Raw genomic sequence first — 25000 nt, 5'->3', positions numbered from 1 at the left:
GTGGAGCCGGTGCTGCTCGGTGGAGCGACATGTCCACCGGGCGCTCGCCAGTTCACGAGGGATTGAGTTCCAGAGCAGCTCCTGTGCAGCTCTGCTGGGGTCCGGTGTCCCGCTGCCGGCGAGGCTCAAAGAGCGATAGGGACACACTTTATTCCCTGGAGGGAAAAGTCCTTCACACACTTTTATTCTGGCCCTCAGACACAATGACCCATTGTTCAAGATGTTTTACTGTCAGATGCACAGACAACAGACTGTTATTCTGAACAAGGAAAAGCTTCTTTTGCTGGTTCTCCTAACACAACATTGAAATAAACTTAAGGTAGAAACATTAATAAAAATAAGGGTAACCAGCGGACAGCTGGCTAGCTAGCTAGTCTGCTAATTTTAGCATGCTTTCCTGCTACACTGCTTACAGAAAATGAGCCCAACCGCAGGCTGCTGGTCAGAAGCAGTGCGGGGTCTCCTGGTGCCCTTAGCCTACCGAGCTAACTAGCCATCCACCTCCAGAGCTAACTAGCCATCCACCTCCAGAGCTAACTAGCCATCCACCTCCAGAGCTAACTAGCCATCCACCTCCAGAGCTAACTAGCCATCCACCTCCAGAGCTAACTAGCCATCCACCAACTATGACGGCCACAGAGCAAACTGAGCGTTGGGATTTTTCAAAAGAAAAAAGTTTTGAAGAGAGGAAAAGAGAAAGTAGGAGTTTCAAAAGGTTTGTTTTCCACCACACCAAAAAAAATTAGGACCCCCAAAAAATTTCATCAACGAAAAAAAACATTTTTTTTTTTTTTATTGTCCTATTTTTTGGTCCTAATTTTTTTTTTTGTCCTCATTTTTTCATTTTTTTTTGTCATCGTTTTTTACATTTTTTTATTTTGGTCTTCATTTTTTTTTTTGGTCCTCATTTTTTACATTTTTTTTTTGGTCCTAATTTTTTTTTTTTGTCTTCTTTTCTTTCTGTCCTCATTTTTTCCTTTTTTTTGTCCTCGTTTTTTCCTTTTTTTTTCTTTTGGTCTTCTTTTTTTTTTTTTGGTCCTAATTTTTTTTTTTTTTGTCCTCGTTTTTTACATTTTTTTATTTTGGTCTTCATTTTTTTTTTTTGGTCCTTATTTTTTTTTTTGTCCTCATTTTTTTTGTTTAGTCCTCATTTAAAAAAATTTTTTTTTGGTCCTAATTTTTGACCAATTTTTGGCGGGAATGGGCTTCCATAGTATTCCCACCGTAATAATGAAATCTTATGATACATATATCTTAGCTTACAAAGCAGCCACCTCGACACCACGGCGGCTCGCTGATGCTACGGCCCTGAGGCCCCGTGTGGTTGGCGTGTCGAGTCCCTGGAGGTAAAGAGACTTACAGCAAAGCAGATTGAGACTTGAGGATTAAAGGTTTACTCAGTAAGGCTGCAGGTCAGCAGCGGGAGTCGAGCCGCCGAGTCCGGGGACAAACCCCCTCACGCCGCTGAGCCGCCCCACCGGAGACCGACGGAGGGCTCGGTTGTGAAAACAGAGGTGAACAAAGAGAGAGAGAAAACACACAGAGAGGAAGAGAGAGACTCGTGCTGACTCATCAATAATGCATGTTTTCATTCAGGATCAAAACACGCTTTACATAACGAAGAGTTTGGCATCGACCAAACGGCTCATTATGAACCCGTCGTCCTGTTGGAGGAGAGCTCGTTCTGCTCCACAAGCAGCTGATTCCTGTTCGCTCAGTGAGGAATCATTTCTATCACAACTCACCATGTTGGAGGAAAACGTTTTATTTCCTCTTCATATTAAAGTTCTGTGAAAGGCCGAACGCTCGTTCATCAAACACTGTTTTCTGGAATAGAGAGTGTTTGTGTGCGCAGATATAAAAAAAAAATGTTTCCTCATTGTCTCTTTTAGTGTTTTCATGTTGGGATGCAGCTCGTATCATCTGCCGTTAACGTTCCTCCTGATGCAAATTCAAGATCTCTTGTCCGGCATAAATGGACTACAACTGCACTTTGTGTTGCAGAAAGACACAAAATGCTCCCTGAGCCTCGACTCATGACTCAAGAAATAAGTATTTTTTTAACCAAACGACACAGTTTCTTGACTGAAACTCCTTCCTAACATAACAATGCTTTGTTTGATTGTGATTTTAGTTGCAGATTCTTTAGGTCCTAATCTTTCCATAAAGGTGTGTTATTAGCATGTGGGCTGTTGTTTCGGCTCTGAACCAAACAGCTTGCACAACTCGGGGACCGCTTGAGGAACATCATGCTGGATGTTCATAGATATGATCAGAATATGTTATGAATGTGTTTTTTTTATACTGTAAAACCAGAACAAGAGGTCACAGTGACTGGAGACGCACAACGCAGAGGAATCCTGATCCGTGTGCCTTCACTCCGTGTGGACACACATCCGCCTCGGCCTCACACACCTGTGTGCGTTCACACATGTGTGACGACACTGTTTGTCTCTGCGCCGCCTGCAGTCCGGTCTGCTGTTTGTCCTCCTCGACCCTTTGAGCCTCACCTGGATATGAAGCTGTGAGCAAACATGGCCGAGGGCGCGGGGTCGACGCCTGTCACGGCTTCACATGTGAAGGCCTCCTGCAGCCTCTCGTTGTGCAACATGTGATCGTCACGTTCTGCTTCCTGGACACGGATCTGTAGAGAAGTGCCGAGTCATTTCCTGTCTGTGTTCCTGCTCCACCGCCACCGGACTGCAACGCTTCATGATGAATAAACGACTTCATGGCCGAGCGGCGCTCTCGGCCTTTAAATGGAGCTTTGTGGTTGAGCAGGCAGAACCCGGCCGGCCTCCGCCTGCTCCTTCGCTTGCTCTCCTGTTGTTGCTCAAAGCATCCTCTGCTGTTCTAACACCGCCTGTGGTAAAGTGTGTGAAGACGGCTCAGGGAGCACCGCCCGGTCCGGGTGGAGGAGGTCTGGACCTAGACCCCCTCATTGTTCCCCCATCTGTGCCTCTGACATCGAGCTCAGCGCTCTTCAGGGTTTTTAACATGCAACACGCTTGATGCCTCATTAGAAATACTTTTATTTTGTTGATTTTAAATCAATAAAAACTATCAGCTGATGAATTGATCCATCCTGGAACATCCTTCTGGACCTTTTGAGTCTCTCCTCACATGGTAGTCACACTAGTAGTAGTAGTTGTAGCAGTAGTGGTAGTAGTAGTAGTAGTAGCAGTAGTGGTAGTAGTAGTAGTAGTAGTAGTAGTAGCAGTAGCAGTAGTAGTAGTAGTAGTGGTATTGGTAGTACTCACATTGTTATTAGTACAGACAATAACACAATATCCGCCTGTATGATTTCATTATCCACTCTGTCAACTCAACGACAGCTTTTATATTTTATATATTTACAGAAAACAACAAACTAAATCTAAATAAAAAACAACGCGGTGCAAGAAATAAAATCTAATAAAATCTTTTTTCCAATGTTTTTGTTTCTGAAACCAAATGACAACGAAACAGATTTTTCTTATTTCAATAACTGATCCAGAAATGGATGTGTGGGCGGTGTGTTTGATCTCTGACACACACACACACACACACACACACGCACACACACACACACACACACACACACACACACACACGCACACACGCACACACACACACACACACGCACACGCACACGCACACACGCACCTCGTCCTCCTCCTCCATGCCCGGTCAGGCCTCCTCCCATTGGTCACTAACCTGCTGGTTACTAGGTAACAAGCGTAGTAAGTCAGAGCCGCTGAACTGATACAATGTCGCCTCGCGCCGCGTCACAGCGCGAGACCTCAAAAGCAACAGTGTTGCGAGTGTCAACAAAGCGTCACGCGACGAAGAAACCAGACGAATGAGACTCTAAAAACACACACATATATATTAATACACAAATCAATAGGACTGTATAGAGCAGAGCGAGAGCTCCGCGTGACTCGTGTGTTCCTGCCTGGTGTTCAGACCCGACCGCAAAGGAGGGAAACAAACACAACGCGTGCGTTTCAGGGAGGAAAAGCAACGTTCACGTGCAGGTCTGTGAAGAGGCGGTGACGCGTTCAGGGGCCGCGGCGCCCCGGAGCGCGAGCCAGACGCGGGAGAGAGGAGCTTCTTCTTGTTTTGGTCGAAGTTAATGAAAGCAAAGGCGGTCAAAGAACCGGCCCGGGGACCGACACGGGCCGCCCGGGCCCTGCTGCGGCCAGCGGGGAGGAAGCAACAGCAACACAGCTTACCATCTCGCAGGTCGGTTGATGAAATCCAGGAGGCGATGTGAGCGGAAAAGAGGTCCAACAGGAGGGAGGAGGAGGGAGGGGGGCTGTGGCGAGAAGTACAACAATATAGAAATATATATTTCTCTCTATATATCTATATGCATGTATGAAGGTGGTTCTCTCCGAGGGCTCGTCCTGGCTTTATACCCGGCTTCAGGCTCTCTTTCTCTGCAGTGGCGGAGGGAGGGAGACCCGCGAGGAGGAGGCTCGGTTTGACCAGCAGGCGGGGGAGGAGGGGCGGTGCCGCTGCACTGTACATCCGGGAACTACAGGTTGTGTTTATTTACCTCTTGGTTAGGTCCTTGCTTTGGCTCCCTCTGCTGGCGGTGTAGGTGTACTGCAGGAAGCCCACGCGCTGTTCAGCAGGATGGTGTTTAAGTCCTGATTCAACACGGATGACGTGAGAAGATTTGTGCCAAATAGAAAATGATGATTTGTAGCTTTAAAAAGACTGAAACACCAAAGTGGGGTTTACATTAAAAAAAGCAATGTTCAACTTTTTTATGTTGTATGATTGTGTTTTGCACCATATTCACATCGCGAGAGTCTGAGTTTCTTAATTTGGGTTCTGAAGAAAGTGAGCAGATGTTTACTGTGAAACTAAACTGCTAAAACATCGACATGTTTCTCTGTGATTTCAAATATAATAACTTCACTCTGAACCTAAGTTGTTGCTTTGACACTTATTTGTCGCCATAGTGTGTCTCTTTGTGGTTTGTGGTTGTGTCTCTTTGTGGTTTCACGTCTCTTTGTGGTCTTCTTGAGTCTCTTCCTGGTTGTGTGTCTCTTTGAATCATTAAAGGTTTACAGTCAGTTTAGAATAAATAAGTTGAATGAAAACATTTTGCGACAACAAAAATATTTTCCATTTTACTATTAATCACATTATAAACAAACACTTTCACAAAAGGTTCAGAAGACATTTGGTTTGTTTCTTGCATAGCTCAACTTGTCAAAGATTAATATGAATAATAATGAAATGAAAACATGTCAAATGCATCTCCGTAACAAAAATACTGTTTTCAAAGTATTGTAGGTCTTTCAATATTGAACACAGTTCATATTCATGGCTGAGTCCTGAGAGGAAGAGGCAGAGGAGCGCGCAGGAGCACAACCTCCCCCGAAATACAAAAACCCTACGACCCCGCCCGACATCAAAGTGCTCACGAGAATGAACACATGAAAATACACAATGGACACATGAAAATACACAAAGGACACATGAAAATACACAAAGGACACATGAAAATACACAAAGAACACATGGAAATACACAAAGAACACATGAAAATACACAATGGACACATGAAAATACACAAAGAACACATGAAAATACACAATGGACACATGAAAATACACAAAGAACACATGAAAATACACAAAGAACACATGAAAATACACACAGTTTCATTCCAAAACACAAATGGTTTCAGTCAAGTGAATCAAGCTGATGGGAAATGTTGTTTTGCTACTTTATTGTAGCTGTGTTGTGTGTCTTTGTGGTTGTAGCTGTGTTGTGTGTCTTTGTGGTTGTAGCCGTGTTGTGTGTCTTTGTGGTTGTAGCCGTGTTGTGTGTCTTTGTGGTTGTAGCTGTGTTGTGTGTCTTTGTGGTTGTAGCCGTGTTGTGTGTCTTTGTGGTTGTAGCTGTGTTGTGTGTCTTTGTGGTTGTAGCTGTGTTGTGTGTCTTTGTGGTTGTAGCTGTGTTGTGTGTCTTTGTGGTTGTAGCTGTGTTGTGTGTCTTTGTGGTTGTAGCTGTGTTGTGTGTCTTTGTGGTTGTAGCTGTGTTGTGTGTCTTTGTGGTTGTAGCCGTGTTGTGTGTCTTTGTGGTTGTAGCCGTGTTGTGTGTCTTTGTGGTTGTAGCCGTGTTGTGTGTCTTTGTGGTTGTAGCCGTGTTGTGTGTCTTTGTGGTTGTAGCCATGTTGTGTGTCTTTGTGGTTGTAGCCATGTTGTGTGTCTTTGTGGTTGTGCTGTGTTGTGTGTCTTTGTGGTTGTGCCGTGTTGTGTGTCTTTGTGGTTGTAGCTGTGTTGTGTGTCTTTGTGGTTGTGCTGTGTTGTGTGTCTTTGTGGTTGTGCTGTGTTGTGTCTCTTTGTGGTTGTAGCTGTGTTGTGTCTCTTTGTGGTTGTAGCTGTGTTGTGTCTCTTTGTGGTTGTAGCTGTGTTGTGTGTCTTTGTGGTTGTAGCCGTGTTGTGTGTCTTTGTGGTTGTAGCTGTGTTGTGTGTCTTTGTGGTTGTAGCCGTGTTGTGTGTCTTTGTGGTTGTAGCTGTGTTGTGTGTCTTTGTGGTTGTAGCCGTGTTGTGTGTCTTTGTGGTTGTAGCCGTGTTGTGTGTCTTTGTGGTTGTTTTGACACTTGTAATCATAATGAAATCAAAGTGTCTCTGGAACGTGAGGACTCTGGACTTAAAGAAATGACTCGAGCTTCTGGGAAGTCATTTTGGAATGAGACTGGTCACACGTAGCTGCAGTGTAACACACATAACACGAGCACACACACACACACACACACACACACACACACACAGCAGTGTACACACTATGTTCACCACACGACTGAACGTCTCACAACAAGACTCAACCTGTAAGTCTTGAACACATCAAACATTAAACCTGGAGGTCTTTGAGAAAAGCTACATCTTCAGTTCTCAGGACGACACTGAGAGGTTCCACTGCGCGGTTCCACTGAGCGGTTCCACCGAGCGGTTCCTCTGAGCGGTTCCACTGAGAGGTTCCACTGCGTGGTTCCACTGAGAGGTTCCACTGAGAGGTTCCACTGAGCGGTTCCACTGAGAGGTTCCACTGTGTGGTTCCACTGAGAGGTTCCACTGAGCGGTTCCTCTGAGCGGTTCCTCTGAGCGGTTCCTCTGAGCGGTTCCACTGCGCGGTTCCACTGAGAGGTTCCACTGCGCGGTTCCACTGAGAGGTTCCACTGAGCGGTTCCTCTGAGCGGTTCCTCTGAGCGGTTCCACTGCGTGGTTCCACTGAGAGGTTCCACTGAGCGGTTCCTCTGAGCGGTTCCTCTGAGCGGTTCCACTGCGTGGTTCCACTGAGAGGTTCCACTGCGCGGTTCCACTGAGAGGTTCCACTGAGAGGTTCCACTGCGCGGTTCCACTGCGAGGTTCCACTGAGCGGTTCCTTTTCAGATTCTGGTCTATTTATCTTCCAGAACTCGTCTTCTCTCATTCTGGAGGAAAGAAAACTTGACTTCTTTGTCTGTTTGTGTCTGTAGATTTCTACTGAAATTCACCACAAGTTACCATTACATAATGCCTCATTTGCATATTTAAACACATTTCATGAAACTTGTAATACAGTAATCAATCTTCTTAATGTGAGGAAGCAACGGGGGAAGTTTCACGATGAGATCTACGAGTTAATATTTTGACCCCGATCACCTGCAGTGTCTCTCCTTAACCTTCAGACACGTTTGTTTTAGCACCATTAACAATAAAAACCTATGAAAACACATCTCTGCTTTTTAAACGTAACGCCACAGGATCCAATATGACAATTTATCTCCTCACAAAAGAGGGAAATGTTGCGTTTTCTATTCAAACTGAGAAAAACTTTTAGATGTTTCTGATATGATGAAAGACAAAGAAACCAAAACCAGTGAGGCTTCACCGTGGCTCCGCCTCCTTCTGTCTGCTGTTGAAGCTCCGCCCTCAGCAGCGATGGCTGCGTCAGACGAACGTCTCCTTGTTGACCCACATGAGCGTGCGCGTGTCGTTGGGTCTGCACTCGTACTCGATGCTGCTGAAGCTGTTGCCCCACTGGCAGTGCTCCCTCTTGCTGTAGTTGTAGAACTTCACCTGCCACACCGTCTCAAACAGCCCGGCCTCCGTGAACTGTGGGAGACACACACACACACATGAACACACGCACGCACACACACATGAACACACACACACACACGCACACATGGACACGCACACATGGACACGCGCACACACACACACAGATAAGTAGAAGACTACAGTTTATACCTCCTCCCCCGCCTGAAAATCAATTAAAATAAATTAAATTAAAAAATTAAATTTTTTAAAAAATTAAATTTTTTTAAAAGAATTAAAAAATTAAAAATTAAAAAAAAAAAAATCAAAATTTAAAAAAAAAATCAAAATTTTAAAATTAAAAAAAAATTCAAAATTTTTAAAAGAAATTTAAAATTTAAAAAAAATTAAAAATTAAAAAAAAATTTAAATTAAAAAAATAAAATCTCAAATACATAAATGGCATAATCCATTTGTTTCTGGAAACGACACCACTGTGTGGTTTTGGATTCTCACATCTCAGAATCAGCATCTTCATGTCGACACAGATCTTTATTCAAAAGCACTTTTCATGATTCGGTGACAGATTTAAAAACAGATTTTCACTGTGAAAGTTGGATCTGATCTGAATATCTTTGGTTTGTTGCGTAACCTCTGACACATGAACACAAACCTGGATGTTGATCTGGACCGGCTGCCTCTCTCCGCTCTTGGTGTGCGTCACCCCCTCGGTGTCGTACTGGCCGGCATAGACCACCGACTGGGGGTCTTTAGACTGCTGCTCCAGGGGGAAGGTGACCCCGCCCACGCTCATGGACCTGAAGGCAGACAACAACACACACATCAGAAAACCAGAAGGTAACGTGAGACGTTCATTTGATCATCAACCAAACACCAACATATTGAATTTAAAACATCATATTAAGGTCAAACGTGTGTTTTCACAGATCCTGTAGTGGAACACGTCTCCAGCTGTTCTGCTGCTCTACAATCCAACACCACGTTATCACGTGTGTGACCTCATTTTTCGCTCAGTGTTTTTTTCAGTCAGATATTCAGAGTTAACACTAATCCTTTATTTGGGAGAATTTGCAAACACAACAACATTTACTACATAATCGTGACCTGTGGGGCAAAAAAACACACGAGTACATCAGAGACACAAAGCCCCCAAAACCCTGGAGGCCATAATCTGTGCTGGATTTGACGTGCAGCCAAATGGGGTTTATGTTGCCTTCGAAAGCTCCTCGTAAAAACCAGCTTTTGGAGCGCAACACCTTGGACACATGGCACGGCAGTGTGACAGTAACGCAGCAGCGAGAAGCGTTCACACACGTCCTCCTGCAGCTCGTGAAGCACGAAAGAGCCTCCACGTGTACTTAGTTTCTTCCTCTTTACATGTAACGCAGGCTCGTAGATCCCATAAAAAAAATCCTACTGTCCCTGAACGGGGCTTTAAAATCTGCACTTGTCGTCTTTTAAGGTCACCGTTTATCTTGGCACGAGAGCGGATGAAGCGCGCGCTCAGTTCCTCAATTAGCTGCTAATGTTGTAGCACAAAGGTTGGAGGACACAACTCTGGTACAACAAATATACACGTTTTAAAACTACAACTGCACAATGAATATAAAGCGGTGCACATAATAATATTAGAATTATTTTACAGAGCTCCATGTGTCTCTTTGCCCATAACGTACATGTGTGTGTACTTAAATCATCTCCCTGCAGCTGTAGAACACGATGTTACTGTTCCGTCATCAATGTGTACAGAGCGGCGTGTCTGCAGGACATCCGGCTGATCCACGCCTTAAGTAAACAACAACAACAACAACACGGTGTTAACACGTACACACACATGACAGACTAACAGGCGTCATCTCTGATTCAGTGCAAGTGTTTTCTTTTTGAAGTCGACTTCATAAGAGATCGAGTCCACATGCGCACGTACACGTAACGCGCGTTTAAACACAACACGACAACACTGTCACACACACAACCACACGGTCACACGCACTGCGGTACCTACGTGGCCTGCACCGCGCCGGGCCTCACCAGCACCGTGACCCGGTACTTGGCGCCGGTGAGCAGCTTGATCGTGCGCGTCTGGCCGAAGCGCGCGCCGTCAGACTTGAAGTGCACCGCCGTGTCGTTGGGGAGCATCTTCATGGAGACCCCGATCCTCACGAGCGCGGGCACGTCGGCCATGTTCCATGCAGCTGGGAGTGTGTGTGCGTGTGCGTGTGAGACGGGGAAAGCCGCGCGGAAGGAATCCAAAACGGAGCTCACACGTGCTGCGCTGCGCGTCGTAATCCAGCACGAGCCTAATCCCACCCAACACCCTCTCTCTCTCTCTCTCTCTCTCTCTCTCTCTCTCTCTCTCTCTCTCTCTCTCTGGTTTACTTTATGGATACTGGAAAGAACTGGGAATGAGAAAAGAAACACAAGACATGTGATAATGAATGTAAAACATCCCATAATTAAACAATAATGAGACAGGGGTGTTATTATTATTATTATTATTATTATTATTATTATTATTATTATTATTGTTATAGGTGGAACAATAACTGGTTCTACAGAGAACCTTCACAGCCTCGTGAGCTCTTTATTCTCACCGAGTGACGGCATGAAGGAAACAACAAAAAGGAAAATAAAAACACAATTTGGTAGAATTGTGAACTCATATGAACCTGTGTTCTATGAACACATGATGCTGCATGAGAAGCCTGTTCACTTATAACAACAACAACAATAGTAAATCAAACACAGCACAAGCCAGCTCTCTCTCTAAATGACGTATGAATGACATCACAATGTCACGCGTTCCTGTTCTGACCCACAATCCTTCTGCACAGCAGATACATGAGCAAGAGGGTCAAAGGTCAAGGTTCCATGTGATGAGGAAGTGGTATGTCCTCATTAATGCATCAAGCTGCAGTCTGTCCTCATTAATGCATCAAGCTGCAGTCTGTCCTCATTAATGCATCAAGCTGCAGTCTGTCCTCATTAATGCATCAAGCTGCAGTCTGTCCTCATTAATGCATCAAGCTGCAGTCTGTCCTCATTAATGCATCAAGCTGCAGTCTGTCCTCATTGATGCATCAAGCTGCAGTCTGTCCTCATTAATGCATCAAGCTGCAGTCTGTCCTCATTAATGCATCAAGCTGCAGTCTGTCCTCATTAATGCATCAAGCTGCAGTCTGTCCTCAATAATGCATCAAGCTGCAGTCTGTCCTCATTAATGCATCAAGCTGCAGTCTGTCCTCATTAATGCATCAAGCTGCAGTCTGTCCTCAATAATGCATCAAGCTGCAGTCTGTCCTCATTAATGCATCAAGCTGCAGTCTGTCCTCATTAATGCATCAAGCTGCAGTCTGTCCTCATTCATGCATCAAGCTGCAGTCTGTCCTCATTCATGCATCAAGCTGCAGTCTGTCCTCATTAATGCATCAAGCTGCAGTCTGTCCTCATTAATGCATCAAGCTGCAGTCTGTCCTCATTGATGCATCAAGCTGCAGTCTGTCCTCATTAATGCATCAAGCTGCAGTCTGTCCTCATTAATGCATCAAGCTGCAGTCTGTCCTCATTAATGCATCAAGCTGCAGTCTGTCCTCATTGATGCATCAAGCTGCAGTCTGTCCTCATTAATGCATCAAGCTGCAGTCTGTCCTCATTAATGCATCAAGCTGCAGTCTGTCCTCATTAATGCATCAAGCTGCAGTCTGTCCTCATTAATGCATCATTAATGCGTCCTAGAAGTCCACAGGAAGAGTGAAGCATCTGGAACGCAGCCTAAGACTCATACGTGGGTAAGTTGTCCCGCCCCAACAGGTTCAACCAGATCAACAAAGTGGAGTGAAGAATAAAAACACTGTCAGGTCAGACTCTGTTGTCTTAGTGTATTTATTCCAGATAAACTCAACACAACATTTGCTGCAAAGCTTTCTGCTTGATCCTCTGGTCCCTACTAGTCTCCATATACAGGAACACAAGGGGACAAAGAGGGGCAGCATGGATCCTCTGAACCATCTGGTCTCCACTACAGAGTCCAGGCTGTTGTCAAAGACTCTTTACAAGTTGTCATGTTTGTCCACAGATGCTGGATTTGATCCTGAAAGACTCTTGTTGGAGCTGTGAGGAGGTTTCTGTGCACGATGACGTTTGATCCTGTGAACGCAGCTCAGACTGAGACTCGGTCCACCGGTCAGACTGCATACTTTGATGGTGACGTGAGGAACTCTGATGAAGGAAAAGAAGCTGCGTCGCTTCACTTCGTCTGATGCAAGTTGAAGTGAAGCAGGAAGCTCCTTTTCTCCACAGAGCTGCTGAGGACAGAAGAGAGCTGCTCTCTGAGGAAGTCCACGGCTCAACGTTCAGTAAGTGCAGCTGTGATCGGTTGAAATGACGTTAGTGATTGTTGTGACCGTGTGACTGTTTAAAGCTGCTGTCAAACATGTCATCTGGGAAACAAGATGGCCGCCTGTGAGATTAACCAGAGAGAAGCTGCTGTTAGTTTGATTGTTGAAGTCCAGATGAAGTGTTGCTTTGAATGATGACACTGTGATGAAGAAGAGGAGTTCAGGCTGATCTGGAGTCTTGTCAGGACTCTGACTGATGTGGAGGGGAAGCTAGTAAAATGGTGAGCACTAGGACCCAGCAGGGAACACAGAGCTCACCTGGGACCCGGCTCTTAAGCCATGACAAAGATGGAAGCCATGTTGTTTTAAAGGAAAAGGTAAAGTTATGTAAACCAGCGACAGGTTGAAGCAGGAGGTGAGCCATCAGAACATGGTGCTGGAGGAGCGGAGGTCCAGCCCAGAGCCTCACAGGTCTCAACCTGTTGGAAACTGTCTCCGGTTCGCCTCGGGCGATTCAAAATCCTTGGCTCTCATTGGTCCGTCAGCGCTTGCTTAGCGTCATACATCACATGAGGAAACAGCTGATCATTTTGATAGTACATGAGTCACTGTCTTGTGACACCTTTCTTTGACTGAATATGCTTCATAACACAACAATGCTTCCTGGACTGTGTTTGTTGTTGCAGATGTCGATGCTTTAGGTCTTAATCTTTGTAAAAAGGTTCACTACTAGTCTGTGGGTTGTTGTGTTGTTATACCAAACAATACTGTTTTAAAAGCCCTGGAGCTCTGGAGGAGTCCTTTTTCATGCACCTTGCTCACTCATGCTGGATGTTTATAGTTATGATCACAATATATTTTAAAAGGGATTATTATTTCACTGAACTGATACATACACTAATGGAGACTGGCCAGGTGCTGCTCGTTGCACTGATAAGCTCCGCCTACTAAATACCTGCCATCAACACAGAGAGCTAGAGCACACAGCAGGCTGCTTAAAGCAACAGGGCTTCACCCCTCCATAGAAACTGGGTCCCAACCCTGGAACCAGAGTTTAACTCAACAGACCTTATTTACTGTAACACCTGCAGGCCCTACCTTACACCTACTAGTCTTCAAGTCCAGAGACTAGAGAACATTGAGAATGTCTTCTAGTCTTCAAGTCTAGAGACTAGAGAACATTGAGAATGTCTTCTAGTCTTCAAGTCTAGAGACTAGAGAACATTGAGAATGTCTTCTAGTCTTCAAGTCTAGAGACTAGAGAACATTGAGAATGTCTTCTAGTCTTCAAGTCTAGAGACTAGAGAACATTGAGAATGTCTTCTAGTCTAGAGACTAGAGAACATTGTGAATGTCTTCTAGTCTTCAAGTCTAGAGACTAGAGAACATTGTGAATGTCTTCTAGTCTTCAAGTCTAGAGACTAGAGAACATTGTGAATGTCTTCTAGTCTTCAAGTCTAGAGACTAGAGAACATTGAGAATGTCTTCAAGTCTAGAGACTAGAGAACATTGAGAATGTCTTCTAGTCTAGAGACTAGAGAACATTGTGAATGTCTTCTAGTCTTCAAGTCTAGAGACTAGAGAACATTGTGAATGTCTTCTAGTCTTCAAGTCTAGAGACTAGAGAACATTGAGAATGTCTTCTAGTCTAGAGACTAGAGAACATTGTGAATGTCTTCTAGTCTTCAAGTCTAGAGACTAGAGAACATTGTGAATGTCTTCTAGTCTTCAAGTCTAGAGACTAGAGAACATTGTGAATGTCTTCTAGTCTTCAAGTCTAGAGACTAGAGAGCATTGTGAATGTCTTCTAGTCTTCAAGTCTAGAGACTAGAGAACATTGAGAATGTCTTCTAGTCTAGAGACTAGAGAACATTGTGAATGTCTTCTAGTCTTCAAGTCTAGAGACTAGAGAACATTGTGAATGTCTTCTAGTCTTCTAGTCTAGAGACTAGAGAACATTGTGAATGTCTTCTAGTCTTCTAGTCTAGAGACTAGAGAACATTGTGAATGTCTTCTAGTCTTCAAGTCTAGAGACTAGAGAACATTGTGAATGTCTAGTCTAAAGACTAGAGAACATTATGAATGTCTTCTAGTCTTCTAGTCTAGAGACTAGAGAACATTGTGAATGTCTTCTAGTCTTCAAGTCTAGAGACTAGAGAGCATTGTGAATGTCTTCTAGTCTTCAAGTCTAGAGACTAGAGAACATTGTGAATGTCTTCTAGTCTTCAAGTCTAGAGACTAGAGCATTGTGAATGTCTTCTAGTCTTCAAGTCTAGAGACTAGAGAACATTGTGAATGTCTTCTAGTCTTCAAGTCTAGAGACTAGAGAACATTGTGAATGTCTTCTAGTCTTCAAGTCTAGAGACTAGAGAACATTGTGAATGTCTTCTAGTCTTCTAGTCTAGAGACTAGAGAACATTGTGAATGTCTTCTAGTCTTCAAGTCTAGAGACTAGAGAACATTGTGAATGTCTAGTCTTCAAGTCTAGAGACTAGAGAACATTGTGAATGTCTTCTAGTCTTCAAGTCTAGAGACTAGAGAACATTGTGAATGTCTTCTAGTCTTCAAGTCTAGAGACTAGAGAACATTGTGAATGTCTTCTAGTCTTCAAGTCTAGAGACTAGAGAACATTGTGAATGTCTTCTAGTCTTCAAGTCTAGAGACTAGAGAACATTGTGAATGGCTTCTAGTCTTCAAGTCTAGAGACTAGAGAACATTGTGAATGTCTTCTAGTCTTCAAGTCTAGAGACTAGAGAACATTGTGAATGTCTTCTAGTCTTCAAGTCTAGAGACTAGTGAGCATTGTGGATGTCTTCTAGTCTTCAAGTCTAGAGACTAGAGAACATTGAGAATGTCTTCTAGTCTAGAGACTAGAGAACATTGTGAATGTCTTCTAGTCTTCAAGTCTAGAGACTAGAGAACATTGTGAATGTCTTCTAGTCTTCAAGTCTAGAGACTAGAGAACATTGTGAATGTCTTCTAGTCTTCAAGTCTAGAGACTAGAGAGCATTGTGAATGTCTTCTAGTCTTCCAGTCTAGAGACTAGAGAGCATTGTGAATGTCTTCTAGTCTTCCAGTCTAGAGACTAGAGAACATTGTGAATGTCTTCTAGTCTTCAAGTCTAGAGACTAGAGAACATTGTGAATGTCTTCTAGTCTTCAAGTCTAGAGACTAGAGAACATTGTGAATGTCTTCTAGTCTTCAAGTCTAGAGACTAGAGAACATTGTGAATGTCTTCTAGTCTTCAAGTCTAGAGACTAGAGAACATTGTGAATGTCTTCTAGTCTTCTAGTCTAGAGACTAGAGAACATTGTGAATGTCTTCTAGTCTTCTAGTCTAGAGACTAGAGAACATTGTGAATGTCTTCTAGTCTTCAAGTCTAGAGACTAGAGAACATTGTGAATGTCTTCTAGTCTTCAAGTCTAGAGACTAGAGAACATTGTGAATGTCTTCTAGTCTTCCAGTCTAGAGACTAGAGAACATTGTGAATGTCTTCTAGTCTTCCAGTCTAGAGACTAGAGAACATTGTGAATGTCTTTTCTTGGATACGACTCTGCAGCTAAAGTGCCAACAACATGGAAACTGTCCCATGAGTGTATTTAGTGTTGAGGTGAATGAGCTGATTGTCATGATGAAGAGCAGTAATGTGTGATCTCTCCAGCAGGTGGTGCTGTTGGTGTGAAGGTGTGGACTCTGCTATGAGTCAGTGTGAGGACAGAGAGGAGGGAGTCCCTCCCTCTAAAAGCAGTCTGTGTGGGGAACATGACAGCCAGACCAGAGCTCAGAGGTGAGAGGACCATCTCTAACTGTCCAGGACTCTTCTCATGGCACAAAGTCTTTGACTCACTGACTCTGCTTCTACATGTGTGACCAGGACCCATCAGAGACCAGACTGTCCTGGACCTGATCCTGATACTGGACCTGATCCTGAACCTGAACCTGATACTGGACCTGAACCTAGACCTGAACCTGGACCTGGACCTGCACCTGAACCTGGACCTGAACATGGACCTGAACCTGAACCTGATACTGGACCTGAATGTGAACCTGAACCTGATACTGGACCTGAACGTGGACCTGAACCTGAACCTGGACCTGAACGTGGACCTGAACCTGATCCTGGACCAGGACCTGGACCTGAACATGGACCTGGACCCAGTTGTGTGTCTGTGAAGAGTAACTGGTCTATGGATCGTCCTATACTCTTCAAAGGTGTTGATCAAAGGTGAGGATTTCAAAATGACGATGAGGTCAGAAGGTCACTCAGGTAAAACTCTGCTTTTACACCTGATGGTGGATGAGCCCTTGTGATGCCACAGCGGACAATGTGAGCTGGTTCTTCATGATGATGATGATGATGATATCTCAGTGTTTCTATCAGGTCACAGCAGCAGAGAGAAAAGTCTCCTGGACCCAGTTGTGTGTCCATGAAGAGTGATCAGTCTAAAGATGATCTGATGAACTTCAGAGATGGACAACGTTCTGATGACCCAGAGTAAGTTCTTTAAACAGATGAAACAAGATGACTAACTGTCACACAGATGGTCGTCCTTCATCTCCAGTCTTTAGCATCTGGTTTATAAAATGATGAATCATGACACAACATCTTTAACTCGTTGTTGTGTTTGTGTTGTAATATCATGAACAATAAACAGTCTGTGGTGCAGACACAATGTGAGCTGATGGTTCATGACTCCTCCACAGAGAGGACCAGGAGAGCTCAGAGGTTCCCAGAGGTCCGTCTGCCCAGCAGCATCAAACACACCTGGACTCCATATTTATGGTCTGTACCTGTACAACTACTTTTACATGTCTTCTGTTCACCATCATCTCCATGCTGCACTCTTTAGACCAGTGGGTTGTCAGTCTGTCCAACATGGATCTGATGTTTGCTTCCATGGTTTTAGTTTGTCATTCAGAGAATATTCTGTTCCAGCTGCTGGAGGAGAACATCCTCACTTTTGTGAAGGACGAGCTGAAGAAGATCCAGAAGGTTCTGACTTCAGATTACCCAGAATGCTTAGAGATTCAGAGAGAGGATGAGGAGGTGTTGGATGGTGAGGATGAAGAGCAGAGGAGGAGGAGCAGAGAAGCATTTCAGAAGATCTCACTGCACTTCCTGAGGAGCATGAAGCAGGAGGAGCTGGCTGACTGTCTGCAGAGCAGTAAGAGGATTTCTCTAAAGATTTAACGTGCTGGATGAATGGAACGTTTACTAATGTCTCAAGAGATGGACCAGAACATATTCACAGACTCATCCTTTGAGGACATGAGGTGTTGAAATCTATTCTTTGACTCATTGATCTTCTTGTTGTGTGTTCATTCAGGACTTCTTGCTGCAGTTTGTCAGCGTGAACTCAAATCTAACCTGAAGAAGAAGTTCCAGTGTGTGTTTGAGGGGATCGCTAAAGCAGGAAACCCAACCCTTCTGAACCAGATCTACACAGAGCTCTACATCACAGAGGGAGGGACTGCAGAGGTCAACAATGAACATGAGGTCAGACAGATTGAAGCAGCATCCAGGAAACCACACAGACCAGAAACCACCATCAGACAAGAAGACTTCTTTAAAGCCTCACCTGGAGGAGAGGAACCAATCAGAACAGTGATGACAAAGGGAGTGGCCGGCATCGGGAAAACAGTCCTAACACAGAAGTTCACTCTGGACTGGGCTGAAGACAAAGCCAACCAGGACATCCAGTTCATGTTTCCCTTCACCTTCAGAGAGCTGAATGTGCTGAAAGAGAAGAAGTTCAGCTTGGTGGAACTTGTTCTTCACTTCTTCTCTGAAACCAAAGAAGCAGGAATCTGCAGGTTTGAAGAGGTCCCGGTTGTGTTCATCTTTGACGGTCTGGATGAGTGTCGACTTCCTCTGGACTTCCACAACAATGAGGTCCTGACTGATGTCACAGAGTCCGCCTCACTGGATGTGCTGCTGACCAACCTCATCAGGGGGAAGCTGCTTCCCTCTGCTCGCCTCTGGATAACCACACGACCTGCAGCAGCCAATCAGATCCCTCCTGACTGTGTTGACCTGGTGACAGAGGTCAGAGGGTTCACTGACCCACAGAAGAAGGACTACTTCAGGAAGAGGTTCAGAGATGAGGAGCAGGCCAGCAGGATCATCCCCCACATCGAGACCTCACGAAGCCTCCACATCATGTGCCACATCCCAGTCTTCTGCTGGATCACTGCTACAGTTCTGGAGGACGTGTTGAAGACCACAAAGAGAAGACAGCTGCCCAAGACCCTGACTGAGATGTACATCCACTTCCTGGTGGTTCAGGCCAAAGTGAAGAAGGTCAAGTATGATGGAGGAGCTGAGACAGATCCACACTGGAGTCCAGAGAGCAGGAAGATGACTGAGTCTCTGGGAAAACTGGCTTTTGATCAGCTGCAGAAAGGGAACCTGATCTTCTATGAATCCGACCTGACAGAGTGTGGCATCGACATCAGAGCAGCCTCAGTGTACTCAGGAGTGTTCACACAGATCTTTAGAGAGGAGAGAGGACTGTACCAGGACAAGGTGTTCTGCTTCGTCCATCTGAGTGTTCAGGAGTTTCTGGCTGCTCTTCATGTCCATCTGACCTTCATCAACTCTGGTGTCAACCTGCTGGCAGAAGAACAAACAACCTCCCTGTTGTCTAAACCTGAACCAAGACATCTCTACCAGAGTGCTGTGGACAAGGCCTTACAGAGTCCTAATGGACACCTGGACTTGTTCCTCCGCTTCCTCCTGGGTCTTTCACTGGAGACCAATCAGACTCTTCTACGAGGTCTGCTGATACAGACAGGAAGTAGCTCACGGACCAATCAGGAAACAGTCCAGTACATCAAGGAGAAGATCAGTGAGGATGTGTCTCCAGAGAAAAGCATCAACCTGTTCCACTGTCTGAATGAACTGAATGATGGTTCTCTAGTGAAGGAGATCCAACAGTCCCTGAGGTCAGGACGTCTCTCCAGGCGTAAACTGTCTCCTGCTCAGTGGTCAGCTCTGGTCTTCATCTTACTGTCATCAGGAGAAGATCTGGAGGTGTTTGACCTGAAGAAGTACTCTGCTTCAGAGGAGGCTCTTCTGAGGATGCTGCCAGTGGTCAAAGCCTCCAACAAAGCTCTGTAAGTACAGAGAGAGTTAGATTCATAGATCATAACTTAAATACGCTGCTATCTTTTACACTTACTGCTTATCTTTTCTTCCTCCTTGTCTCTTCAGACTGAGTGACTGTAACCTCTCAGAGAGAAGCTGTGAAGCTCTGTCCTCAGTCCTCAGCTCCCAGTCCTCTAGTCTGAGAGAGCTGGACCTGAGTAACAACAAGCTGCAGGATTCAGGAGTGGAGCTGCTGTCTGCTGGACTGGAGAGTCCTCACTGCAGACTGGAGACTCTCAGGTCAGGATTCATCAACATGTTCTATTTTAGGACTAGGTTATACAATCCCTGGTTGATTTGCACTCCTGAGATGTAAAGTGGGTTGACGCAGACATGCAAGGTGTTTCCGGGTAAGAGTCGCGATGATGCTATCTGTGGGACAAAAGGGTTAAGAAGCCTCACTGGAGTCATCAGGTGGGCACCCTCCTTCTCCGGTGTTTCGATGAACAAATGGACACTTAAATCCTGATTTACATTCATGGATGAACTCGTATCCTTCAGATTGTGTTAAGATGTGACGTGTGTTGTGTTGTGTGTCTTCAGGCTGTCAGGCTGTCTGATCTCAGAGGAAGGCTGTGCTTCTCTGACCTCAGCTCTGAGCTCCAACTCCTCCCATCTGAGAGAGCTGGACCTGAGCTACAATCATCCAGGAGACTCAGGGGTGAAGCTGCTGTCTGCTGGACTGGAGGATCCACACTGGAGACTGGAGACTCTCAGGTATGAAGAGGCTGCAGCCACAGAGCATCAGTCTGATAGAGGAGGTAGAGCTGGAAACCTGTTCTCTGTCACACTGTCAGCCTGGTTAATATGACCCTGACACACCAAGCTGACCTCAAGCTACCAGAGACTCATCTCACTGTTTGGGTCCCACATCAGACCATCAACACAGACAGAAGTAGACAGGGAACAGCAGCCAGGATGAGCCAGAACAGGGAGGTGATGAAGCTGTTGTGTTTCTGGAGCGTTGTCTTGTCTCTACATCAGAAACTAGGACAGTGGTGTATCCTGACACGTTGACGGCATCATGGTGGGTTGACGTGCATCAACGTCGTCACGCTGCAGTTTGTGGGCTCATATGAAACTATAGTTTGATGTTTTAATGCTGGTCATCTGCCTCCAGTGTGTGTTGCCCTTTAGTCCAGACATTACTGTGAGAAGACAAGCAAAGAAACAACCTGTTCAAACCTTCTTGATGGAGCATCACAACAGGAATGTGTTGCTGTTTAAAGGAGTTCAGCTTCACCTGGTGTTGGTTTGTTTTGCACTGAGAGACAGTTCTCTGGTGGTCAGAGTGACTTGTTGAAGCTACAGGTGACAGTCGGCCACAGACGCTCAGCTGGTGAACATAGTGGAGCGTTTAGCAGCTAAAGAGACAGATGTTTCCCTCAGGAGGTGCTGGAGACCAAACACAGAGCTACAAGAGAGAGAATAGTGGACTTCATTCATCAGGTGACACACACAAAGAGTCCTGATGAGTCATCATGTTGATGTGGAACTGCTGGATGTGGAAGCAGCTGGTTGATATCATGTCAGACACAACGACTTCATAAGCTGATCATGTGTCAGATGTTGTGTTTACAGCTTGTTTCCACTGAACCACAAACAGACAAAGAATCAACTGATGCAGGTTTAAACATCTGAGTTCCTGACTGACTGCTAGAGGAACCTGAGTCTGACCTGGAGGATGATGGTCAATATGACACTGATCATAATATCTCATGAAGAAGTGAACATGAGGAGCTGTCGTCATGGGCCAATCAGAAGAAGCTCCATGAAGTAACAGAGGATGAGCGGATGAATAATAAGTGGTCCATGTGAACATGAATCCCAAAGCTCTGTGATGAGAGTGATGTCATGTCCATGTTTCATGCTGCTCTGACCCCCCTCCTCCTTTCAGGGTGCAGCCTGCTGGAGTCCGATGGTTGAGACCAGGTCTGAGGAAGTGTAAGTGGGCTTTGATTCATGAACACATTCAACCATCTGCACACTGTGACATCACTCATTCACATCTCTGATGTCACCATCAAAGTGTCACTAGATGAACAGATGATAGATTAATAACTGCAGCTGTATTGTGTCTTGTTCTCTCCATCAGATTCCTGTGAACTCACAATCGACACAAACACAGTGAACAAGGACCTCAAACTGTCTGACAACAACAGGAAGGTGACATGTGTGGTGGAGGAGGATCAGTCATATCCTGATCATCCAGACAGGTTTGATGTCTATCCTCAGCTGCTGTGTAGAACTGGTCTGACTGGTCGCTGTTACTGGGAGGTCGAGTGGAGAGGAGACGTTTCTATATCATTGAGTTACAGAGGAATCAGCAGGAGAGGAGGCAGTAAAGACTGTTGGTTTGGAAAGAATGATCAGTCCTGGAGTCTGGAGTGTTATGATGGTGTTTATGATGTCCGTCACAATAAGACAGAAACACCCATCACCTCCTCCTCCTTCTCTTCCTCCTCCTCCTCCTCCTCCTCCTCCTCCTCCTCTGGTAGAGTAGCAGTGTATGTGGACTGTCCTGCTGGCTCTCTGTCCTTCTACAGAGTCTCCTCTGACACACTGATCCACCTCCACACCTTCAACACCACATTCACTGAACCTCTTTATCCTGGGTTTGGGTTTGGGTTCTGGTCCAGGTCTGGTTCCTCAGTGTCTCTGTGTTCTCTGGAGGATTGAGAGAAAAAAAACTCCACTTTGTTGTCTTGAAACTTTTGTTTGTGTGAAGAAAAACCTCCGAATGTCAAAGGAGAGTCTTTCTGGATCATTACTGCACTTGACTCAAGTTTGTTGAAATATTCTGACTGATGTTGTGAAGGAAAGAGCTCTGCTGCCCTCTAGTGACCAAAGCTGAGAATATTGTTTAGTGAAAAGCTTTTTCTTGCATCAAGCTGCAGTATGATGGTTTGATGGTTTTTGTTTGCTATGGGAGTTTAACATGTCATCAGTATTCAGTGTGTCGACCTGCAGCGTGGGGACACTGACTGGTTCCTCCAGCAGGGGGCGCCCTCTCACTGAGCATCGCCTCCTGAACGCCCGGAGCGGTTTGGACTCAAGATTCAAACAGAACTGAACGGCGATTTATTTCCTGTTTATTTCTTATTTTAAAGTTTAGTTTTTTTGACTCAAACAACAAACAAAGCTAACTCTGTGTTGTCGTCTCAACTTGACTTGAGTTGTTTCCTGTGAGGACGAAGTTCACAGAGAACAGGCCGTGTTCCTGTAACGACGGCTCCTGTTGCAGGAAAACGCTTAGTGAGAATTCATTCAAGGACCGGTGGCTCGTCCGTGTGATGTATTTGTACATCAGGAAAGTATTTGTACTGCTCTCAGTTATGAGCAACACACAGGACTTCCTGTTTGTGTCCGAGGGAACTCTCATTTCTATGTTCAGAGGTCAGTGTGTCTCTAGAGGTCAGAGTGTCTCTAGAGGTCAGAGGTCAGAGTGTCTCTAGAGGTCAGAGGTCAGCGTGTCTCTAGAGGTCAGAGGTCAGTGTGTCTCTAGAGGTCAGAGGTCAGCGTGTCTCTAGAGGTCAGAGGTCAGTGTGTCTCTAGAGGTCAGAGGTCAGCGTGTCTCTAGAGGTCAGTCTGTCTCTAGAGGTCAGCGTGTCTCTAGAGGTCAGAGGTCAGAGGGTCTCTAGAGGTCAGAGGTCAGAGTGTCTCTAGAGGTCAGACTGTCTCTAGAGGTCAGAGGTCAGTGTGTCTCTAGAGGTCAGAGGTCAGTGTGTCTCTACAGGTTAGTCTGTCTCTAGAGGTCAGCGTGTCTCTAGAGGTCAGAGGTCAGTGTGTCTCTAGAGGTCAGAGGGTCTCTAGAGGTCAGAGGTCAGAGTGTCTCTAGAGGTCAGAATGTCTCTAGAGGTCAGAGGTCAGAATGTCTCTAGAGGTCAGAATGTCTCTAGAGGTCAGAGGTCATGAGGTATATTTTATTTGTCTTTTTATTTTAATGGATAACTCACATATTCAACATGATTTAAAGAACAATGCATTCTTTGTGTCTTTGTGTTACAGTGTAGACAAACTGCCTTTGTATATTTTGACAGAGCTGACAGGGGTTCCCATGGAAGTGTGTGTGTGTGTGTGTGTGTGTGTGTGTGTGTGTGTGTGTGTGTGTGTGTGTGTGTGTGTGGAGACTGTAACCAGATCCAGAGTGGAGGAGGTTGTCTAAGGTGTGTCTCTCAAACACAATGAGAGAAACCCTGTTCTGTGTGTGTGTGTGTGTGTGTGTGTGTGTGTGTGTGTGTGTGTGCGCGTGTGTGTGTGTGTGTGCGTGTGTGTGTGTGTGTGTTGTGTTTACCTAAAACAAGATTAGACGGTTTTAAACTAAACCATTCGACTTGTTGTTGATGGTTTTTAAAGCCTTGTGAAGGTAAAGATCAGAATGAAAGATAACCTGAGAATTAATTTAAAATTATACATGAAATGTTTGTAAAACATCAACGTCATGAAAAGTGAAGCAAAGCAGCTGAACGGATGCAAAGCTTTCATCAGATTAAAAGCATCGTTTCAATATAAAGCTGCTCTCATCGCTGTGAGTAAACACAATAAAACACAGGATCTGCAGACGTTCCAGGAAAATATGATCAATGGTGTAGAAAATATACTTCATGGAAGTATAAATCCTCTTCAGCATGAAGTCATAGATGTTGTTGAATTCCTGGTGTTCCTGGAATTTAACGTGTGAAAGTTCAGGACACAGAAAATGTGAGGTCATCTAGACAATAATTCATTTTGATTAAGAATGACTTTTTATTTGTATGAATAATAATAAAAAAATATCAGGGATTTTCTTTTTTTGGCTTAATGTTTATCGAAAGGATGACGGCTTTGCTTCTGCTCCATGTTGATGTGACAGTGACATCATAGTGTAATGTGACAGTTACAGTGACATCATAGTGTAATGTGACAGTTACAGTGACATCATAGTGTAATGTGACAGTGACATCACAGAGTTTTAGCAGCTAAAGAAACAGATGTTTTTGCCCCAGAACCAGGAGGAGAACAACACAGAGCTGGAGAGCATCGTGTGGACGTGTCACTGATTCTGCAGGACAACACAAGCGTTCCTGTTCATGTTGTACTTTAAATATCCGGTACCGCTCACAATGCACGGAGCCACGTTCTCGCTCATAGCCGACGCAGAGAGCAGCGGCCATTTTGTTCTGTGCCGTTGCAGCGGCTTTGCAATGTTGTAACTTTTGATGAAATAATAAATCCATGTGAGTACAGCGTCTTGACTTCTACTAATGATGTGCACACGTACAGATGATGTTTGATCGGCTCTGCGGTTCATCTAAAGTCACCGGCTGTCTGTTTGCTTCAGAACTCGTAGAGCGACTCGTAGAGCGACTCGCAGCTCGTTAGCATGTTGACGCCGCGGCATGAAATCAAACCGCAGAACGCAACATTAACAAAAGGCCCCGCAGGTTCAAGTGGAAGGCGTGCTCATCGAGCTGCTTTCCCTCCAAAGAGAA

General features: G+C 45.0%; 3 protein-coding genes across 5 annotated transcripts in view; 1 reads left to right on the top strand and 2 right to left on the bottom strand.

Moving 5' to 3' along the window:
- Positions 1-4483, bottom strand: part of LOC137779591 (calcineurin subunit B type 1-like) — a 9677-nt gene extending 5194 nt beyond the window's left edge. The window contains exon 1 of the mRNA XM_068567545.1: positions 4218-4483. Within this exon, the coding sequence (XP_068423646.1) occupies positions 4218-4220 (3 nt within the window). The 5' untranslated portion in view covers positions 4221-4483. The remainder of the gene's footprint in view (positions 1-4217) is intronic.
- A 2836-nt stretch (positions 4484-7319) lies between these two features.
- On the bottom strand, positions 7320-10354 carry cnrip1b (cannabinoid receptor interacting protein 1b). Its single transcript, XM_068568402.1, has 3 exons — positions 10051-10354; positions 8698-8842; positions 7320-8099 (listed from the first exon to the last, which is right to left on the bottom strand). The coding sequence occupies exons 1-3, from the start codon at positions 10227-10229 to the stop codon at positions 7935-7937; spliced, it is 489 nt and encodes a 162-aa protein (XP_068424503.1). The 5' UTR covers positions 10230-10354; the 3' UTR covers positions 7320-7934.
- Positions 10355-16013: 5659 nt separating this feature from the next.
- Positions 16014-22208, top strand: LOC137779560 (NLR family CARD domain-containing protein 3-like). Of its 3 annotated transcripts, XM_068567474.1 has the most exons (11): positions 16014-16169; positions 16257-16274; positions 16476-16607; positions 16752-16877; positions 17087-17165; positions 17319-17547; positions 17710-19498; positions 19596-19769; positions 20073-20246; positions 21427-21473; positions 21625-22208. In XM_068567474.1, exons 1-11 carry the CDS (start codon positions 16027-16029, stop codon positions 22206-22208), a joined length of 3495 nt encoding a protein of 1164 aa, XP_068423575.1. In that variant the 5' UTR covers positions 16014-16026. The 3 variants fall into 3 exon arrangements, with proteins under 3 accessions (XP_068423575.1, XP_068423577.1, XP_068423578.1); XM_068567476.1 differs by lacking the exons at positions 16257-16274; positions 16752-16877 and having other exon boundaries at positions 16014-16143; positions 16426-16607; XM_068567477.1 differs by lacking the exons at positions 16257-16274; positions 16476-16607 and having other exon boundaries at positions 16764-16877.
- Positions 22209-25000: the final 2792 nt, after the last annotated feature.

This window comes from Clinocottus analis, unplaced genomic scaffold (genome assembly GCF_023055335.1).
Source record: "Clinocottus analis isolate CAN_PGR_092001 unplaced genomic scaffold, fCliAna1.0.p SCAF_8, whole genome shotgun sequence".
NCBI lineage: Eukaryota > Metazoa > Chordata > Actinopteri > Perciformes > Cottidae > Clinocottus > Clinocottus analis.
This window is presented reverse-complemented; position numbering and strand designations above follow the sequence as displayed.